This window comes from Acipenser ruthenus, chromosome 11 (genome assembly GCF_902713425.1).
Source record: "Acipenser ruthenus chromosome 11, fAciRut3.2 maternal haplotype, whole genome shotgun sequence".
NCBI classification, from domain to species: Eukaryota; Metazoa; Chordata; class Actinopteri; order Acipenseriformes; family Acipenseridae; genus Acipenser; species Acipenser ruthenus.
This window is the reverse complement of record NC_081199.1, coordinates 22,082,600-22,101,007: the sequence shown is the minus strand read 5'-3', so window position 1 is coordinate 22,101,007 and position 18,408 is coordinate 22,082,600. Positions and strand designations below refer to the sequence as shown.

Genomic DNA, 18,408 nt, shown 5'->3' with positions numbered 1-18,408 from the left:
AGAGTGAATGAAAAATCAAAGTTTGATGCTTATCCCATGCCCCGGGTAGATGAATTGCTGGAGCGTCTAGGCACGGCTCACATTATGACGACACTGGATTTAACGAAGGGGTACTGGCAGATACCCCTGACCCCAGAATCACGGGAGAGAACAGCGTTTTTGACTCCCTTCGGGTTATACCAGTTTACTACCATGTCCTTTGGGTTGCATGGAGCGCCGGCCACTTTCCAGCGGATGATGGATCGCATTTTGCGGCCCCATCAGCAGTACGCCGCTGCTTACATAGATGACGTGGTTATCCACAGTGAGGACTGGAGGACTGGCCGAGTCATCTGGGTAAGGTAGCGGCAGTGCTGCAATCCTTGCGGGAGGCCGGGCTCACTACTAACCCAAAGTAGTGTGCAATTGGGAAGAGTGAGTCAGAGTATTTGGGGTATCGGGTAGGTGGCGGCCAGATCAGACCGCTTGTTGCAAAGGTGAAAGCCTTGGCTGACTGGCCGACTCCTACCACAAAAACCCAGGTGCGCTCTTTCTTGGGACTGGCAGGATATTATCGTAAGTTCATCCCAAACTTTGCTACTCTCGCCGCTCCCTTGACAGACCTAACCCAGAAGGTTGCCCCAAATACGTTCCAGTGGACGGAGCCATGTCAGAGGGCCTTTCTCGCCTTGAAGAGTAGGCTGTGTAGCAAGCCAGTGCTGTGCAGTCCGGACTTTAGTCGGAGGTTTACCCTACAGACGGATGCATCTGAGACAGGTCTCGGAGCAGTGTTGTCTCAGGAGGTGCGGGGAAGCGAGCACCTGGTCCTGTATATCAGCAGGAAGCTCCTTCCCCGCGAGAACAACTACAGTACCATCTAGAAGGAGTGTCTCGCAGTACTACCTCCTGGGGCGACACTTCACCCTCATCACAGATCATGCCCCCTTGGCATGGCTCCACCGAATGAAAGATAACAACGCCCGTATCACACGGTGGTACCTGGCACTGCAGCCCTATGCCTTCAGGGTTGTCCACCGAGCAGGAAAACTGCACCAAAATGCAGATTTTTTTCTCTCGGGAAGGCATAGAGGTGTAGGATTTTCAAATGGACCGGTGGTGCCATTCTGAGGGGGAGGATATGAGAGAGGGGAGGGATTTGGACTGACTGTCAGGTGCATGCGGGAGCCTGTAGGGGTTTTGTATTCTCTGTGTATTCCCACACTGTCAGGCAATGTTTTGTTGACAGGACTCAGCTGTGAGGAAATCAGCTGACGTTCTGTCATTGGCTGGGGGGTGGGACTACACGGGGTGAATGAATTAATAAAAAGGCGCTGTTTTGTATCCTCTCTGGCTCATACAGGAAACATAGCGGAGCGTGACTTCACAGCCAAATCCTGTACAGTCAGAGGCTCTGGAGCAGCGACTCGGAGAGACGGAGTGGCAATTCAGAGCGAGGCTTATAGACCCGGGGTGCAAGCAAGCCACACGGGTTTATTTACTGGGAGACTGTTTTTAGTGAGTGAGTTTAACGGGACTGAGCCGTCCCACAGTGTATGAGAGGGTGCAGAACAGTGCCTGTTCCTCGGGGCTCCCACCACTAGAGGGAGCAACGAGCCGCGGTAAAAACCTGCACACTTTATTTTGTAGTTTTTCCTTAAAGTATTCTGTTTTCCTTTTTCCTTTCGCCTTTTCACTTATTGTTCCTTTGGATTACACACCTGTGTGTGTTGTATGAAGACGGGACACAATACCATTGCTGGTAGAGTTCCCCGAACTATAACAAAACACCTGCCAACCAAGCTCACCCTAATAAATCTGGGCGCCTGTGCTGGTGTTTCATATTTTAACTTTGTGTCTGTCTTGTGTCTTCCCACACCCTACCACAGGCTCCGATAGGGATCTTGAATTGATGTTCAGTTGACTGAAATGACATCAAGCTTGCTGTTCTGCAGACAGCGATAGTCAGCTTGAAAGAAAGGGAGATAATAGAAGACATTGCTCAATGCGGCAGAGCTGCCATGGCAACAGGTTTCAACTATTGAATTACATCAGAGGAATTTATTTGAACCAAGCCGCTGTTCGCTTGTCTACAGATAGCATGATAAGCAAAGCCACACGGTATTTGATGTTCATTTAATCAGGGAGCTGTCAGTTTGCATGTCATTTCACCTACCCGAACAAAAAAATAATGGGGCAATTGGACACAGGTCACTAGCTTCTTCAATGAAGGTAGTTTTCAATGCTTTTAGGTTAGAGATTGTTAGAGATACATGTCTATAATTGTAACAGTTTATTCTTCCAGCATTGGGTTTTCACTGCTATATATGCTACTATAGTGCTCTATTTAAAATAGTAAGTTATCTTGTCCTTGTTCATAGTTTCAGCTATCAAGCTTGTATATAAAAAAAGACTGGTTTGAATGCAATAACTATTTTTAATGACCTTTAATGATGTTTTTGCCCAACACTGTTTTTGAAAGCTTGACAACTCTTTTGCAGACAGGATTCCTAAGAATAGAAGTCAGTTCTTCAATACATTGTTGAAATACAGATTATTAGAACCATAACTTTCTAATTAATTATTATGGACACTTTCGTAACAGGCTTTCACTGCATACAAACACACACTACACAATTCCGACTCATAATAGATATTTGTATGAGTGTTCATTATTTATTAACCCCTGATACAACATATGTGTTTCTTCACTTCTATAACATTTCTACAGCTGTGTCTTGAGTGGGTAATAACATTTTTTAATTATACATGTCTCACATTTACCTTGCTATAAATTAAACCATGCCTCCCCTGAAGTTTATCAATAGGAAATGTCAGTCATTCAACACTGAAAACAAACATTAACAGTTATGTACTAGTTTGTTTACAAGACCGCTTGGCCACTCTGTTAACTAAATTAACTGTCAGTACTGTTATGTGAAACCTTTGTGGTTCGGTTATTCAGAAGCATGCTTTCTGGCGAGCGTGTCAACCTTATCAAACATTACTCTTTTTTCATTAGAGGGCCCGAGGCAGCTCTACTGTTAGCACAGCGTGTGTCACAGCACAATGGACTGCTTTATAACACATGCAAGAGGTGAGTGATCCTGATATTTGTAGAAGAGCACCCATCTCTATAGATTCAGCAAGCTCATACAAGTAAAATCCCTGCACTGCTTTACTGTAAATTTCATATGGAAGTATTTCACAGAGGTAGAATCATAGATATATACCTAATTACATGGATAGTAGCTATATTTACACTGTGGCCCAAGTTGTAGTGCACAGGGTTTGCGCTCATGATTTATGATATCACATTACCCCGCAATCAAATAGATTTATATATATATATATATATATATATATATATATATATATGTTTTTTTAACACTAGAACCGCCAAGGCAGTCATTTTGACGGTTTTCACTTTTAAAATTTAAATTACTCTGCGTGTGTTAAAGATCCATGGTTGTCTGTTTTTGCCTTTTCCTAAATACATGTATTAAATACCCTGACGGTGTTTGAAAGTCAGAATCGCAGAAATAAAAAAGTTATGAGTACTTCTACCTAGAACCGCCAAAAGCCGTCATTTTGACGGCTTATTACAATACATGCTTTTATTGTTAATATAACCGACAACACGCTATGTTTTATCTGTATACAAGCCAGTTTGTTATCTCTACCTTCACTGAGTTTACAGCAGTATGTATTTGAACAGAATATTGCTCTTAAAGTCTAGATATGTGTTATCCAAATATCTGTTGGAATCCTATCAATTCCTTGGAGAACTGCCGTCTGGCTGTCTACATGAGCATATATAGTCTGCTGTCTTATAATCAGGGCTTCTGTCGCTGGAAACAATAATTGTCAAACAAACCTGTCAAATTTGGGATCAAGTTTGGCTGATAGCGGACCCTACCCCTACCTGTGCAAAGATGAAACTCGCCCAGCTGGTCAGAGACTGGGTGACAATGTGGTACTTAGGGTGATATAACCGGTACTTAGGGTGATATAAGGATGAAAGTTACCAATGACATTTTTTTTTATTTCACTGTAATTAGCAAAACAGTTGAAGGGGGAAAAAAACAGCCTGGTTGGAACAGTAAACAAAGCGAGAAGAGAGTTTCCACCATCTGCGCAAAACTTAGTACTCAGTGAAAGCAATCACCAGTGTCCAGTTGCTGTATTTTACAATGTACTGGACATGACAGTCATCAATTCCTTTGTTTTGTACAAGGAATGCACCGGGGAAAATATCAGTAGGAAAGATTTCATCTTGATGCTAGCCACAGAGCTTTGGCAGAAACATTTCGATCAGAAAACTGCAAAGCGGTTGGGAAACGCAGCTCAACCTGGATGCAGCGTGCACCACGTGACATTCGCAACAGAAAACAATACCAGGTAACTAAATGCAATACAAATAAAACTTCTGATATCTGTACCCAGTGTGGAAGAGCAGCATGTGGTAAATGCACACGACAAGTTGATAAGCTTTACATCTGCGTGGATTGTGCTAATATGGGGGCTACTTGAAGTATGTTTCCCTGAATGCGCATTCACGTTTCACAATGGGAATTGAGTTATTTTCTTTATGTTATTTTTTTTATAAATAATTACTTCTTTTTTACGTCAGTCACATTTTACCATCCTTGTATTAAGAATAAAAACAATCCCCATTATATATATATATGTAACATTTAATGCACGTACCTGTTACAGGCGATTTCTGACTCCGTCACCAGTTTTCTGATACAAAGCCCATCTCTTCAATGTTTCAATTGACTTGTTTAACCGTCACAGCCTGCATTTTTTTTTCTGGCATGGCAAATCAGTCTTTATTGTGCACTGCAGTTATATAGCGCTTCCTCCAAAAACAAAGCAAACGAGACTAGGCACGGTAACATACAGGTTGATCATTAGACAGTTTTAGATACTTTCTTTTTAAATCTGTGATCTTTAGTTGCTTTTGTGCATTTCCATTTGCAAGTGAACTGTGACATTAGGGCCTTATCAAGCACTATATTCTGCAATTTTGAAGACTTTGGATACTGTTTTAATTCTGGAAATTGGTGTTGTAGAGTCGGATATGTGAGTGCTGACTGTATGCGGTAATGTGGAAAAAAAAAGCCTTATGTTTTTTGTAAATAATTACTTAGTTTTTACAATTTTGTATGTACATATAGCAGTTTACACCTGTTCACACAATTTTCTTTTTTCAAATGTTTATTTTATTATAGTTTTTCTTTTTTTTGTCATGCGGTGTTTACTACTATAAAAATGTTAGATATGATGTTCATAAATACATCTTTTGCATTGTATCTGAAAGTTTGTCTTTCATTTTCATAGCAAAGCTGTTTAAAATGTACCCATCAAAGCCTTCCTGCAGTACATTGTAATGGATTTAAAAAATACAAAATTAAAAAGTTTGTGGACCTTGGTTATATCCTGTTTTGTAGAAATTCTGCAAAGGAATGTCATATGAGACAGTTTTATGACAATTGGACCTGGTTATTAAGATATGTGTCCCTCATCAATTTTCTAGGCAGTATTTTAAAGAAATGCATCTTTTATACCATTGTCAGATAAGAGGTCCATTTAAAACTGCAAAACATGACAAGTGGCAGCCAGTACCTTGCTGAGCTCAGGATTTATTCTCGAATGCCTAAATGATTTCTCAACAACAAGGCCAACAGGGGTGTGTTTTACTTTGCTCAGCATAGCAATTTTCTCTCATTCTGTTTTTCATTTTTTCTCGTCCCTAACAGCAGGCATAATATGCAGCCGACTGAAGAACTGAATTACTGAAGTAACACACCAAGCACAGACAATAGTTTTATTCCTTAATCAAAATCTTGATTAAGGAAACAGGGTGCTTTGGTTGTCACAGAGACAGAATAATATTTGTTGCAATTAGTTGTGAAATTCTGCCTACCACTTTTCCATAAATACATATACCAATAAGATATACCAGTATTTTATATACATGGTTCACAGTTTGTGTTTTATACTCCTAAAACACATTTATTTATGAAATATCAGGATTCAATGTGGTAAACTAATATGATTTTAAGAACTGGATCAAATGAGAAGCAAACGGTAGAGTACATCAAAGCATTTGATCATCCTGTGAATTAACAGTCACACGAAAGCAACTAGAACCGTTTTTTTTGTGAACAAAAACAAAGCATCCCCAGGGGTATAAATTGAAGGTTATGTCTTATTCGGTTTGTAAACAAAGTAAAACAGATACGTGGAAGATATTATTGATATTCCCAGAGGCTAAAAAATGTGGCAGTGAAATGGTTCATTTGTAATGGACACCACCTGAAATGTAACTTTTATTAAGAGAATCATAGAATATCCTTGACTTTCACAAAATGATTTTTTTTTTTTTTTAAATATACTCATAAATGTTTAAAAGTAAAAGAACGCATACCTTCAGCCATTAGTTTTCCGTTGGTTCCTAAGAAAGAAAAAAAGATGTATTTAATATTAAAAGACTCACACATCATCATAAATATAATTTATTGTCTAACTATGTGGCAGAGACTGCATGGTGAGTATCTGACAATAGCTTATGACACTAGTGGCCAAAGTTTATTATGTCCATTTGATAAAAGCTTAACTACTGAACCATAGATTTTTACACAACAACATACTAAAAGAAATTACACAATTCAAACCAGTGCTAAAAGGCGAGAATATATTGATTATTGTATCACAATAATAATAGCAGCAAACCATCACTGTGATGAAAATATAACTTGGTGTTTATTTCAGAAGTTTCTATTAGTACTGGTTGACACTTGAAATCCTGACTGTGTTTGGTTCTAAGCAAGCCTTGGGGTGGAAACAGAAGCAGACCAAAGTCATTTCATCTACACAGTAACTCACTGCAGACCTGTATTCAGAGCAGGTCTTGTAAAGATAACTCCACTCAAAACTGCAGACTAATGGGCTCCTGAGTGGCGCATCCAGTAAAGGCAATCTACATGGAGTGCAGGATGCGCCCTATAGCCTGGAGGTTGCCAGTTGAGGTCCAGGCTATTCCACTGCCGGGAGTTCCCAGGGGGTGGACCACACTTGGCTGAGCACTGCCCGGGGTGGGGTGGGCTTAGGTCAGCCAGGGTGTACTCGGCTCACCGCGCACCAGCGACCCCTGCAGACTGGCCGGGTGCCTGCGGGCCTGCCTGCTAGTGGCCCATAGCTGCGTGGTCCTCCGACGCTGTAGCTCTGAGGTAGCTGCATGGCGGGCCTGCAGAGTGAAAAGAAGCGGACGGGTGACGGCACACGTGTCAGAGGACGTGTCGTCTACATCTCTCCCTTAAAAATGGGCATTTCAAATTGGGGAGAAAATGGGGTAAAAAAAAACAATTGCTGATAACGTCACCTGTTAAAATGTAAAAGTATTAATAAATTACATTTCATTAAGATTCTAAGAAATACATTTATAATAGTGTATCAATGGTTGTTTTTGTATTACTGATCTCATCACGATGTCATGATTTCTTGTATGCGCCACAGATATATATATAGAATAGAACAGATATAGAATATATATATATATATATATATATATTTAACCATGCCTTCCATGTGTCTATAGCCAAATACGACGAACCCGCTCCAAGCAATAAGAAATCTGGCAGTTCCTAAACAAAGATGTATTATACAATTGGCTAAAAATAAAAAGCTTTTGCCATCAAGTAGACAGGTACTGTAGACAGTGATGAATGCCATATCAAAAAGCATACTTCTGCAAATATGGTAGGAGCTGCTGCTGTGACTGCCACCATGTTGTCCATGATGCTAATTTTGATGGATAGACAAGTATATAAAGCCGGGGTTAGATAAATTGGGTGCCTTCGTACCGAGAATAGATCTGAGATATTTTATATATATATATATATATAGATATATATTACTGTATTGCATTTCAGTTTTGTTCATGCTTTCTAAGGGAACCTCTTTAAACTAGGTAACCCCTTTAAGCTGTGAAGCACCCAGCACTCACGATGGAATGCATTTAGTTCTGCTTTAAGAAGTTTCATTTGCATCGCAGGTGGCACTATATATATGTAAAATATTGTATCTAACTTCACTATTCTGTTCTTTGTAGGGATACACTGAATCCAGGATTCAGTGAACCGAATCCGAATCATATACCCGCCCAAACACACATCAATTTTAATACATCCCTCCAATGTGTGCAGTTCTTCTTTAAATAGACACGAATCCGGTATTGAACGTAATTCAAGAACAAGAACACGTTTGATGAACTCTGTCGCAGCTCTCAACTCCCTAAATTACTGGTGGCGCACACACTAAACACGTCACGCAGCTGCTGACTGCAAACATACCCCCGTATGCAACACAGCACAGTCACATCACACTTTTCATGGAGTAAAGTTATGCAGTAAACCTGTAATTTATAGTAACGGCAAACTGTTGTACACTTTCGTGCTTTGTTGCTTTGTGCACAGAAATATATATTTTTTGTAACTTTACAACTGTCAGATGTGCAAGACGTTGAACAATTTTTTCCTCATAGCTCTCAGATCAACTGACACAGGTTGAAACGTCATTAAAGAAAATAGTGGGTTATGGCAAAGATGCAGCTCACCTTTCTTGTAAAGGTAAAGTAAACGGTTCTGCATTTTGACATTTCTGTTGGGGGGGGGGGGGTATAGCGGTAAATTGTGTAAATTTCAAACTAAAATCTTACTCAGGGATATATTTCCATTTGTTAATAAAAATACTATGAACTAAAAGGCTCAAGACTATATATTGTGCGCGTCCCTTGTTAGTAGCTGCCAGTCTGTTTTTCATTCAACAGTTTTCTTCAGTTTTCTTCACAATTTCTGTAGGATTCGGTATTCTGACAAATCTTTTGAGATGGATTCGGTATTTGGCCGAATCCCAAAAACTTTATTTGGTGCATTCCTAGTTCTTTGCAGCTCCTTGGCTGCACCTGCTTGGTGTTATACTGCTGCAGCATAGGTATAGACAAAAGAGTGAAAAGTTACAATATCATATAATTTCTCAAGAACTAGATGGAATATCGACATGGCGAAATACACCATCATCATAAATGGGGGGTAAATGTTAGCTGGCACTAACCAATGGTGACTGGCAATCAAACTGTAAAAGATTCTGGATTCTTAATGGAGTGAATGAAAATGTGCTTTAGTTCATGCAGTAACCTCATGGGTCACAATACATTTGTAATGTTGGGAATAAAACTATTTTAAACATGTTTCTGGACCTTGGTTTTACCTGGCTTTCACCAAGTTTAAGGCTGATTTGTGAAAATGTTCATTTATTAGTTATTGCAGTAAAGTTGTCAACCATCATACCGGATAATGCGTCACTATGGAAACAGGCCACTAAAGGCTCACTAAGTGGAAGCACGGTAACATTACAGTACTTTCAGTCTATCTGAAGTTTAAACAAGGTAGCGCTTGTAGATTATTGTGGATACTGGACAATAGACAACCTAATGACAACTACATGGACACATTGTGATGAGTGGCCAAAATAAGATGGCATTTGTCCTTTAAGCGCAAATGTCTAAAACTATTTTTTGGAGAATATCAGTATTTACCTGAACTTCCACAAACACAAAACCGTAAGCAGTCAACGGCTTGCACGTCATATACTATAAATGATCTGTGTTTCACTAACATCATTAAACTGTACTCTACATGTACCTGTGTGTTAATGAAACATCAATGACAGTACACTGCATGGTAACACCAGTATCTCTAGTTACATTATCCCTTTCTAAAAACAAATCTATTCCAATTAAATGACTACTCTATAGAGCTGACTCAATTGCAACAGCATAGGATTTAAGAGGTCAGTAATACACAGCATAAAAAAAGAAATTAAAATAATGACGATTCCCTTACTGTACCTGAAGACAAAACTAATAAGGTCATCCCTAACACAACTGTAGCTCTGTAAACCACTACCAGTCCCTTTGGTGCTTATCATTCTGCACTGTGGATAACTTATGCTAAAGCACCAGGCTGTTAATAAGGAAATGTCCCAGACGCTGTGCCTGGTTGTCAGCTGAGATGCAGTACTGCCACCTGCGGGCAATCCAACCCCCTCCATACCACTTGTCATTTTTGGGGGAAAAAAATTAAATGTAAGAACTACAGGTGTGTGCGTGCCCCTCTTGACTACCCCCCCCCCCCCCCACTTCAAAAGATAAAATGTCTCACTGACTTAAACATTTTTTAACCCAATTTAGAATCTCCAATTATGTTCCCTCACCCCGTAACCTCTCACAACAATTCATGAGAAACAAAACTGAGTTTGTCCTCTTATCCCACCAGCAAGACAATCACATCCACTGCCCCTGGAGGTCAGCCCTGCAGGTGTCTGTTCAATCTCCCCAGGCACCTGACTAGGGCCCACTGTAACACGATTTACACCACAGGATGTATAACAGTATCAAACACCAGTATCTCAAAGAACAGATGCCTCAGCAATGTGGGAGGTAGTATCATAGTTTGGGGCTGTTTTTGTTTGCAACAGTCTTGAAAGTTTGTAAATAAACTTTAGCCAGTCAAAAACACTTGTCGGGATCCCAGCAGCACATTAACAGTAAGGTAAAAAGAGGATCAAAGTGGCATTCTGCAAAGGCATGCTTGTCTATGTTGGAAATGTAAGTCATTGAAGCAAAGGAGGTCAGTTTAGTAACAGACTAGGTTAAAATGGACTTGCATTTCAAAATCAAAACCCCAGTACAGATATAACTTGCACACCAACACTCTGTTTGGTAGAGTTTGCACTGTATCCTTGTCTTGATTGACCCTGTTGCAAGGAAATCATTCCGAGCATTTCAACTCATCACCTTGAGTTTTCATCAGCATGTATAAACACACACACACAGACTCCATCCCTCTTATCTATCAATCAGTCTATGTACTGTATCTCTCTGAAATGAGTTAACTTCCACAAAATGGCTAGGACCTCCAATGTAGGTCACCAATGCGATAGCAGCACTGCTAATAAAAATCATTTGCTCTGCTCTTCAAGGACGTTTAGTGCCTGCCATCCTTTCCACATTTTCAGCAGGACCTGTAAAATTTATATGACAGCTCTAATTTGTGCTGTGGTCCCCGGGTGCCTCTCTGTCCATGTAAACCCTATATCAATTCCACTCACTAACCTGCACAGAATAACAGCAGAGGTGGAGACGGCAGGTTAAGTGGCTCCCAGGGGACTTTGGGAGGAGAGCAGAACGATTTCATTTGCCGGCACAGCACTGACAAAAATAAAAATGCAAGTTCAGTGTTGCCAGTCATGCATCCTTAAATGGCAACTAGGAAGCGATTTTCTCTACATTACCAAGACGCACTATAACACTGCATTGTATTATTATTATTATTATAATTTTTTTTTTTATTTCACCTGATTTTTTACCCTAATTTAGATGTTCCCTCACTGCAGGAGAACTGAAGGTCATGCCAAATGCCCTTTTACACTCAGCAACTCGAAGGCAGTCATAAGCGACCTGTAGAAAACATAACTGAAAATGGAAGTCCACCAAGCCCCACCACCCCCACCTGAATAAACCTTGCCACCTTGTGCCACTGCTAGCCCCCCCTTCACATTGGCCTGGGCTCTTTCCATGAATCGATGCTGTGCCATTACAACCAGCCTACGAGTAAATCCTTGCAAAACTCCTGTTAGGGAACAAGCACTAGATGGTAACATTATGTATAGCTATTGATTTTTACTTTAAAGACTGCTGCACTTGACTTAGAAAACAGGCTTGTATTATTATTATTATTTATTTCTTAGCAGACGCCCTTATCCAGGGTGACTTACAATTGTTACAAGATATCACATTATACATTATTTCACATTATCCAGATATCACATTATTTTTTACATACAATTACCCATTTATACAGTTGGGTTTTTACTGGAGCAATCTAGGTAAAGTGCCTTGCTCAAGAGTACAGCAGCAGTGTCCCCCACCTGGGACTGAACCCACGACCCACCGGTCAAGAGTCCACAGCCCTAACCACTACTCCACACTGCTGCCCCTTGCAGCTTGTACTGACCAGTGTATGTGTCAAGTGTCACATGTTGCATGTTACTTCCCAAAGCTACAGCATATCAAACAACCACAACACAACACACATTCTATTTTAATTTATGCTCCCTATTAGTCCATGACGTCTTTAATAAAATACTACTGAAGCTAACATTAATTTTACTGTAAAAATACATTCCAATGAAAAAGAGTCCAACCTGCAACCACACAATGCAATATTTTGTTTGCTGATGAAAAAACAGATCTAATTTTCCAGTGGTTGGTTCTAACTTAACCTTGTACAGACATTTCCAATTACAGTTAACAGAGTACTTATACACAAAAGAGGATGGATCTTTCTTCATTTTGTTTTTTGGACACTCAGGTTTAGTATCTTGGATTTAGCAGGCTGTCTAATTTTAGTATTTATAGGACTCTGATTGCAAAACTAGCTTCTAATCTAATGTTATTAGCCTGAGGATGGGGAACTCTGAGTATAATAACGCTTTTTCGATGACATCATATCCACGCATCATGGCAGAAATCAGCTTCTAAATATTTCAATCACAAAATACTACTGTAATGCAGTCAAATCAAGCCCCTTAAAATTCTGATATACTTCCAGCAATGTTTTTAAATTAACGTATGGATCAGAATTTTAATTTAATATCATTAAGTATATTAAAAAAAAAAAAAACACACAGTTTTCTGTTCAACGGCAATATAATGCAAATGAATGCAAATAAAATCAGTTCTCATCCCTGGCTTCCTTAAGGACAGTCTCCTGAATAAAGCGATATGCATCACTGTACATTATATTGTAGGAATGTTTTTATTTTTCATTTTTAGGTTAACAATGACTTTTTAAAAAACCATCCGTGTTTTAACTTAGATAAATATTCATTTTGGAGGTTTGTCATTCACATCTTGCAACACATAGCTAGCTGCCTTGCGTAAGTACAATGCAAATACTAGTGCTCCGTGGGAAGTCAATTGTGCATAAAACACTTAAACTTAAAGAGTAAGTAGCTGGGTCACGAAAAAATAGTGTTACACGTCCCCAAGTGTTGCTACAACTGTTTAAATAACCTACCTGTAATTAATTTTTATTAACATCCTGACAACTTTTTACACTTAGAACTTTAAAGTCTGTTTCAAAGCTCTTTTCAAAATGGCCACTCTAGCGCACTGATAGTGCAAGGATTACTGCCCACATTGTCAAACAGGTAACACAGCAATAACGATCCATGATGTGGTACGGAAAATCGCTCTTCCTGCAGTGATTTTGGAGGATAGATGTCAAACCCTAGTGCACTAGAGCGGCCATTTTGAAAATAGCTTTGAAACAGATTTTAAAAGTTATGAGAGCAAAAAGTTGGCAGGATGTTCACAATGAAAAGAAAAATTTCAGGTATGTTATTTAAACAGTTGTAGCAACACGAGGGGACGTATAACGCTGTATTTTTTGGTACTGTATAAGGGAAGTCTGCAATGAATATTGAAAGTGATCATTAGGTAAGCTATGCTTATCTTGCACTATGTGTTTTAATTAAATACTAATTTTAACATTGTGCAATAGTTTAAACTGCAATATATCTTGCTGACTACGGTAAACCACAACAACCATTAGTTTTACATGACTGTGAAACATTAAGAAGGGGGAACTACAGTGAGTCTAAAACGTAGTATAAAATACAGTATGGGTAATGTTAAGTCAGAAGCCCGTCCGAAGCCAGCCTGGTGTCCCCCCAGTTTTATTCTTCTCTCAGCCTTGATAAACCATTAATATGCTATATAAATTGTAGAGCTTTTTACTGTATTTTCAAGTTTCTATTTCTCTTATAAAGAGTGTATCTGCTTCGATATGTATTCATGTATTTATTTGCAATGCCCAGGTTGTCCGCCCCTGAGTAACCCCTTTGAGACCACACCCTATTCACGTAAATAATCGCTGACGCAAGCAGATACCGTACATCCATTGCTTTAATCACCAGCTACACTTGGTCATTGTGCATGCCATGCCGTCAGAAGAAAAGGATGAAGAATTCTTCAATGTGTGCAACTCATTGTACAAATTTCTAAGGAAGCCAACTGTTGCTGTTCTCTACAAAAGGTGAGAAACTTAAACGATTAGTTGAGCACCGTTGGACTGGGCATTACTGTACAGTTGGGGTTGTTGTCAAGTCACTAAACAGCATTGCAGAATTATCAGAAATCCAAAGTACTCGAGGACATGGAACCAAAGCTAAGATTGAAGTTACTGGATTATTAAAGCAGGTGTCAGCTATTGCACACATGATGCTAAAATGTTTGAGTACACTAGACACTCCAAACAAAATGTTTCAGGGAGAAAAAAAGCAATCTTCTTTATGCTGTAGAAGCCATTCGTAGTGCTTCAGAGTGTATTGCGGCATTGTGTTTTTAATGATCTTCTGGAGTATGGTGAAACAACTGTGCTATGTAAGAAATGAAGAGTTTTAAGCAGTACCTAGAAGACTTTGTGGTTGAAGGATCTGTTTGTCAGCCAGGGGGTGAAACTGATAACGAAAGTGAGCTGAAGAGGATGTATGGTGTGCTGGATGCTGTACTCGTTGAACTCTCAGCTCGTTTTAATGAACGCAATGCTAAACTTATTGAAGTGCTACAATATGCCAAGTGTTGCGAGTGTGTTACGACTTGCTTTGACTTTTGGGACGTCTACTGCTATGACTGAAAACTCCTGTTCTACCCTTACCAACGTGCTGAACACACACAAAAGGAACAAGCTTCACATCCACAAAGTGCACCTCATACAATTGGCCTTTGAGAAGGATTTGACCCGCATGTTTCATGGCGAGTGGAGAGAAGTAGTAATGAAAAAATGTAATGCAAAAGGAAAGCGAAGGCTGCAGCTTTACTGAGGACGTTTTCTTCACGACATTGGTTTTTGTATTTAATCAATGTGCTTTGCCGTTATATTTTGTTGATCTGTTGATAGCTATTTGCTTATTTAGTTGTCATTTGCTAATTTCAGTGGTGGATGAAGTGAGTCCCCCCTACTAGCCATAAAGCACTTTTGGATCATTAGTATTATTATAGTATTACTATGATTATTATTTATGCCACTTGTTCTTGTATTTAAATAGCGGTACAACGTTTGTGTTATGCACACACGTGTTTGTGTGTGTATCTTCATATACGTAGTGTATGTAAACAAGCCCCAACACAGAAAAGCTGGTGTCTCTCTTTGTGTATTTCCTGACACCGGGCCCGTGTGAAGTATTTGGTTTGTTGTATGCAGGTTCATCTTTTGATGTTATTATGCATCATACATACAAGCAGCTCATCCGGACAATCAGATGTATTGTGACACATTTCATATCACGATACGTCTCATGTGTAACGGAGCCTCTCTCTGCTTCGGCTCTTTTGCACCCTTTACACAGCAGACCCAGACACAAGACCTGCACTTTTACACACTTTTGTGCACTTTTATTCACACAGAATAAAACAAAACAAAAACAGAAAACAAAAGCCTAGCTCCCAGGTGGAGAAATAGCAACACTTTTCCACCCAAACTAATTATTACGGGACTGGAAAGCGATTTACCCATTTCAAAACATCTTTTTTACACACAGTTGTAAACCACACAGCACACAGTTGTTTAATCACGCACACAGTACTCACAGTTCTCAAACCACCAGTTACTGACACACAGACAGACAGACACACAGACTTCACACTGACTCCTACTTCAACCCACCAAACAGACAATGACAGGATTTTATACACAAGACATTACATTAATTACAAACACTTAAACAATAATTAACTTAAACTATCCCCAAGTGCACCCGGGTGAATCCCATTTAGCCCTGAAGGCTTCTGGGACCTGTAGTCTTTTAGCCCTACGGCCATGACACCTCTGTCGTGCACTACAAATATTACCACACATACAGTGCATCCCCAACAAACACACTGGCAGGGCTCTCGCCTTGTCGCACATGGCATTAGTATATCTATACCCCTAGACAATATAGTGCCACATATATATCATTTATTTATATGCTCTGTGACGATATGCTCCCTGCAACTTACTATGAAAAGATTTAAAAGGTTTGGTCTATTTTATAGTTTTCAAAGATCAACCCTTTTCAACACGTCCTTAACTCAAAATTTTGCAGCAGGAATACAGGACCTACATACAACAAGCCAAGTCCCGGTGCGGCAAGTCTGGCAAACACCCAGTAGGATGAAATCCATTTATTGGTTGTGTCCTGAAAATGGCAACACTCCCAGTGCTCAAGATCAGAAAATTACAGGAGACAAATTGCTTCTGAACACTAGATCCCTGTTGTGCATTTCTTTCCCAATCAGCTGCAGGCTAATGACACCAAGGGTGTGCTGCCAGTAAAACAGATTGAGGGAGAAGGAGGTAACCAAGCCATGTGCACTTTTCATTTATTATAGCAAAGAGAAGGGTGAAATGGGGAAAAAACGCTTCTAATTTAATCAAATCGACCACACCATGTGTTAATAACCGGAATGTAATTGAATATATTCTGTAGTTTAAATCTGAAGCCATTCTTATCCATTCCCAATGATTAGCATTCTCAAAAGAGCTTTCAACCGTTTTCCCCATGGAGATGCTATAGGATACATTATTGCAAATAGGTCCAAGTGGGATAAACACCTCCTCCTTTTATTTTCCCTTTCATGTTGAAACCTTACAGTCTTTGGTAATAATAATAAAAAGTGTATGTGTGTGAATTTGTAATGGTGTTAAAATTTTAATAACCCTACTGTTTAAATCAACACACTTACAGTAGTGTTCACCAGCCAGAGAAAAGTCTCGTTTCCACTCTGACTGGCCTAATTTTCTTCACACCACTGCCTATGCTGTTTATAAACAGATGACTATCAGATCATATTAAATTCACTGCCAGGCAAGCATGTCAATATCAGCAGGAAAAATAAAGTTCTTGGCAACATTTAAACCATGCAATTTTTTTTTAATTTCACACCCTGAAGATTTAGGATTACCAACTTTTGCAGTAATATTGACAGACAGCTTTGAGTTATTGGCACAGACAGGCACAGATACGTTTTGTGTGAAAGGTCACAGTGAGATAGCAGCGCTCTAGGAAAGATCTCCGTTTGGCTGCAGATCTGTGGGTGTTTATCAGCAGAATTTCAGGCAGCACCTGATAGCAGCAAGATAGCCGTATCGCCCGCAACGATCAGCAGAAACCCTGCGGGTGAAACAGACCATTGCTATTTGAACTAAATAAGCAGAGGACACAGCAAATACTTTGCAGGGTACCTTTGTCCTTGTGATTTGGATGTGATTTGTTTTGTAACACATCATTTCTCTCACTGTATAAATAAAGAATCAAAATTCTATCATTTAGATTCATACTTTGTATTAAAAACCCTTGAGAACATAAGAACATAAGAAAGTTTACAAACGAGAGGAGGCCATTCGGCCCATCTTGCTCGTTTGGTTGTTAGTAGCTTATTAATCCCAGAATCTCATCAAGCAGCTTCTTGAAGGATCCCAGGGTGTCAGCTTCAACAACATTACAGGGGAGTTGGTTCCAGACCCTCACAATTCTCTGTGTAAAAAAGTGCCTCCTGTTTCCTGTTCTGAATGCCCCTTTATCTAATCTCCATTTGTGACCCCTGGTCCTAGTTTCTTTTTTCAGGTCGAAAAAGTCCCTTGGGTCGACATTGTCTATACCTTTTAGAATTTTGAATGCTTGAATCTTCTTTGTTCAAGACGAATAGATTCAATTCTTTAAGCCTGTCTGCATATGACATGCCTTTTAAACCCGGAATAATTCTGGTTGCTCTCCTTTGCACTCTTTCTAGAGCAGCAATATCCTTTTTGTAGCGAGGTGACCACAACTGAACACAATATTCTAGATGAGGTCTTACCAATGCATTGTAAAGTTTTAACATTACTTCCCTTGATTTAAATTCAACACTTTTCATATATATCCAAGCATCTTGTTGGCCTTTTTTATAGCTTCCCCACATTGTCTAGATGAAGACATTTCTGAGTCAACATAAACTCCTAGGTCTTTTTCATAGATTCCTTCTTCAATTTCAGTATCTCCCATATGATATTTATAATGCACATTTTTATTGCCTGCGTGCAGTACCTTACACTTTTCTTTATTAAATGTCATTTGCCATGTGTCTGCCCAGTTCTGAATGCTGGCTAGATCATTTTGAATGACCTTTGCCGCTGCAACAGTGTGTGCCACTCCTCCTATTTTTGTGTCAACTGCAAATGTAACAAGTTTGCTTACTATACCAGAATCTAAGTCATTAATGTAGATTAGGAATAGCAGAGGACCTAATACTGATCCCTGTGGTACTCCACCGGTTTCCTC

General features: G+C 39.5%; 1 protein-coding gene across 12 annotated transcripts in view; it reads right to left on the bottom strand.

Annotated features, from left to right (window-relative positions):
* Positions 1-18,408, bottom strand: part of LOC117426916 (double-stranded RNA-specific editase 1) — a 192,122-nt gene that overhangs the window by 42,687 nt on the left and 131,027 nt on the right. For 11 of the 12 annotated variants that reach the window (XM_059033449.1, XM_034045133.3, XM_059033452.1 and 8 more), the window contains one exon: positions 6,413-6,439. In XM_059033449.1, coding sequence (XP_058889432.1) covers positions 6,413-6,422 — 10 coding nt within the window. In that variant the 5' untranslated portion in view covers positions 6,423-6,439. Of the gene's footprint in view, positions 1-4,686; positions 6,361-6,412; positions 6,440-18,408 lie in introns of those variants that run through there. The other variant, XM_034925488.2, reaches the window with a different exon arrangement.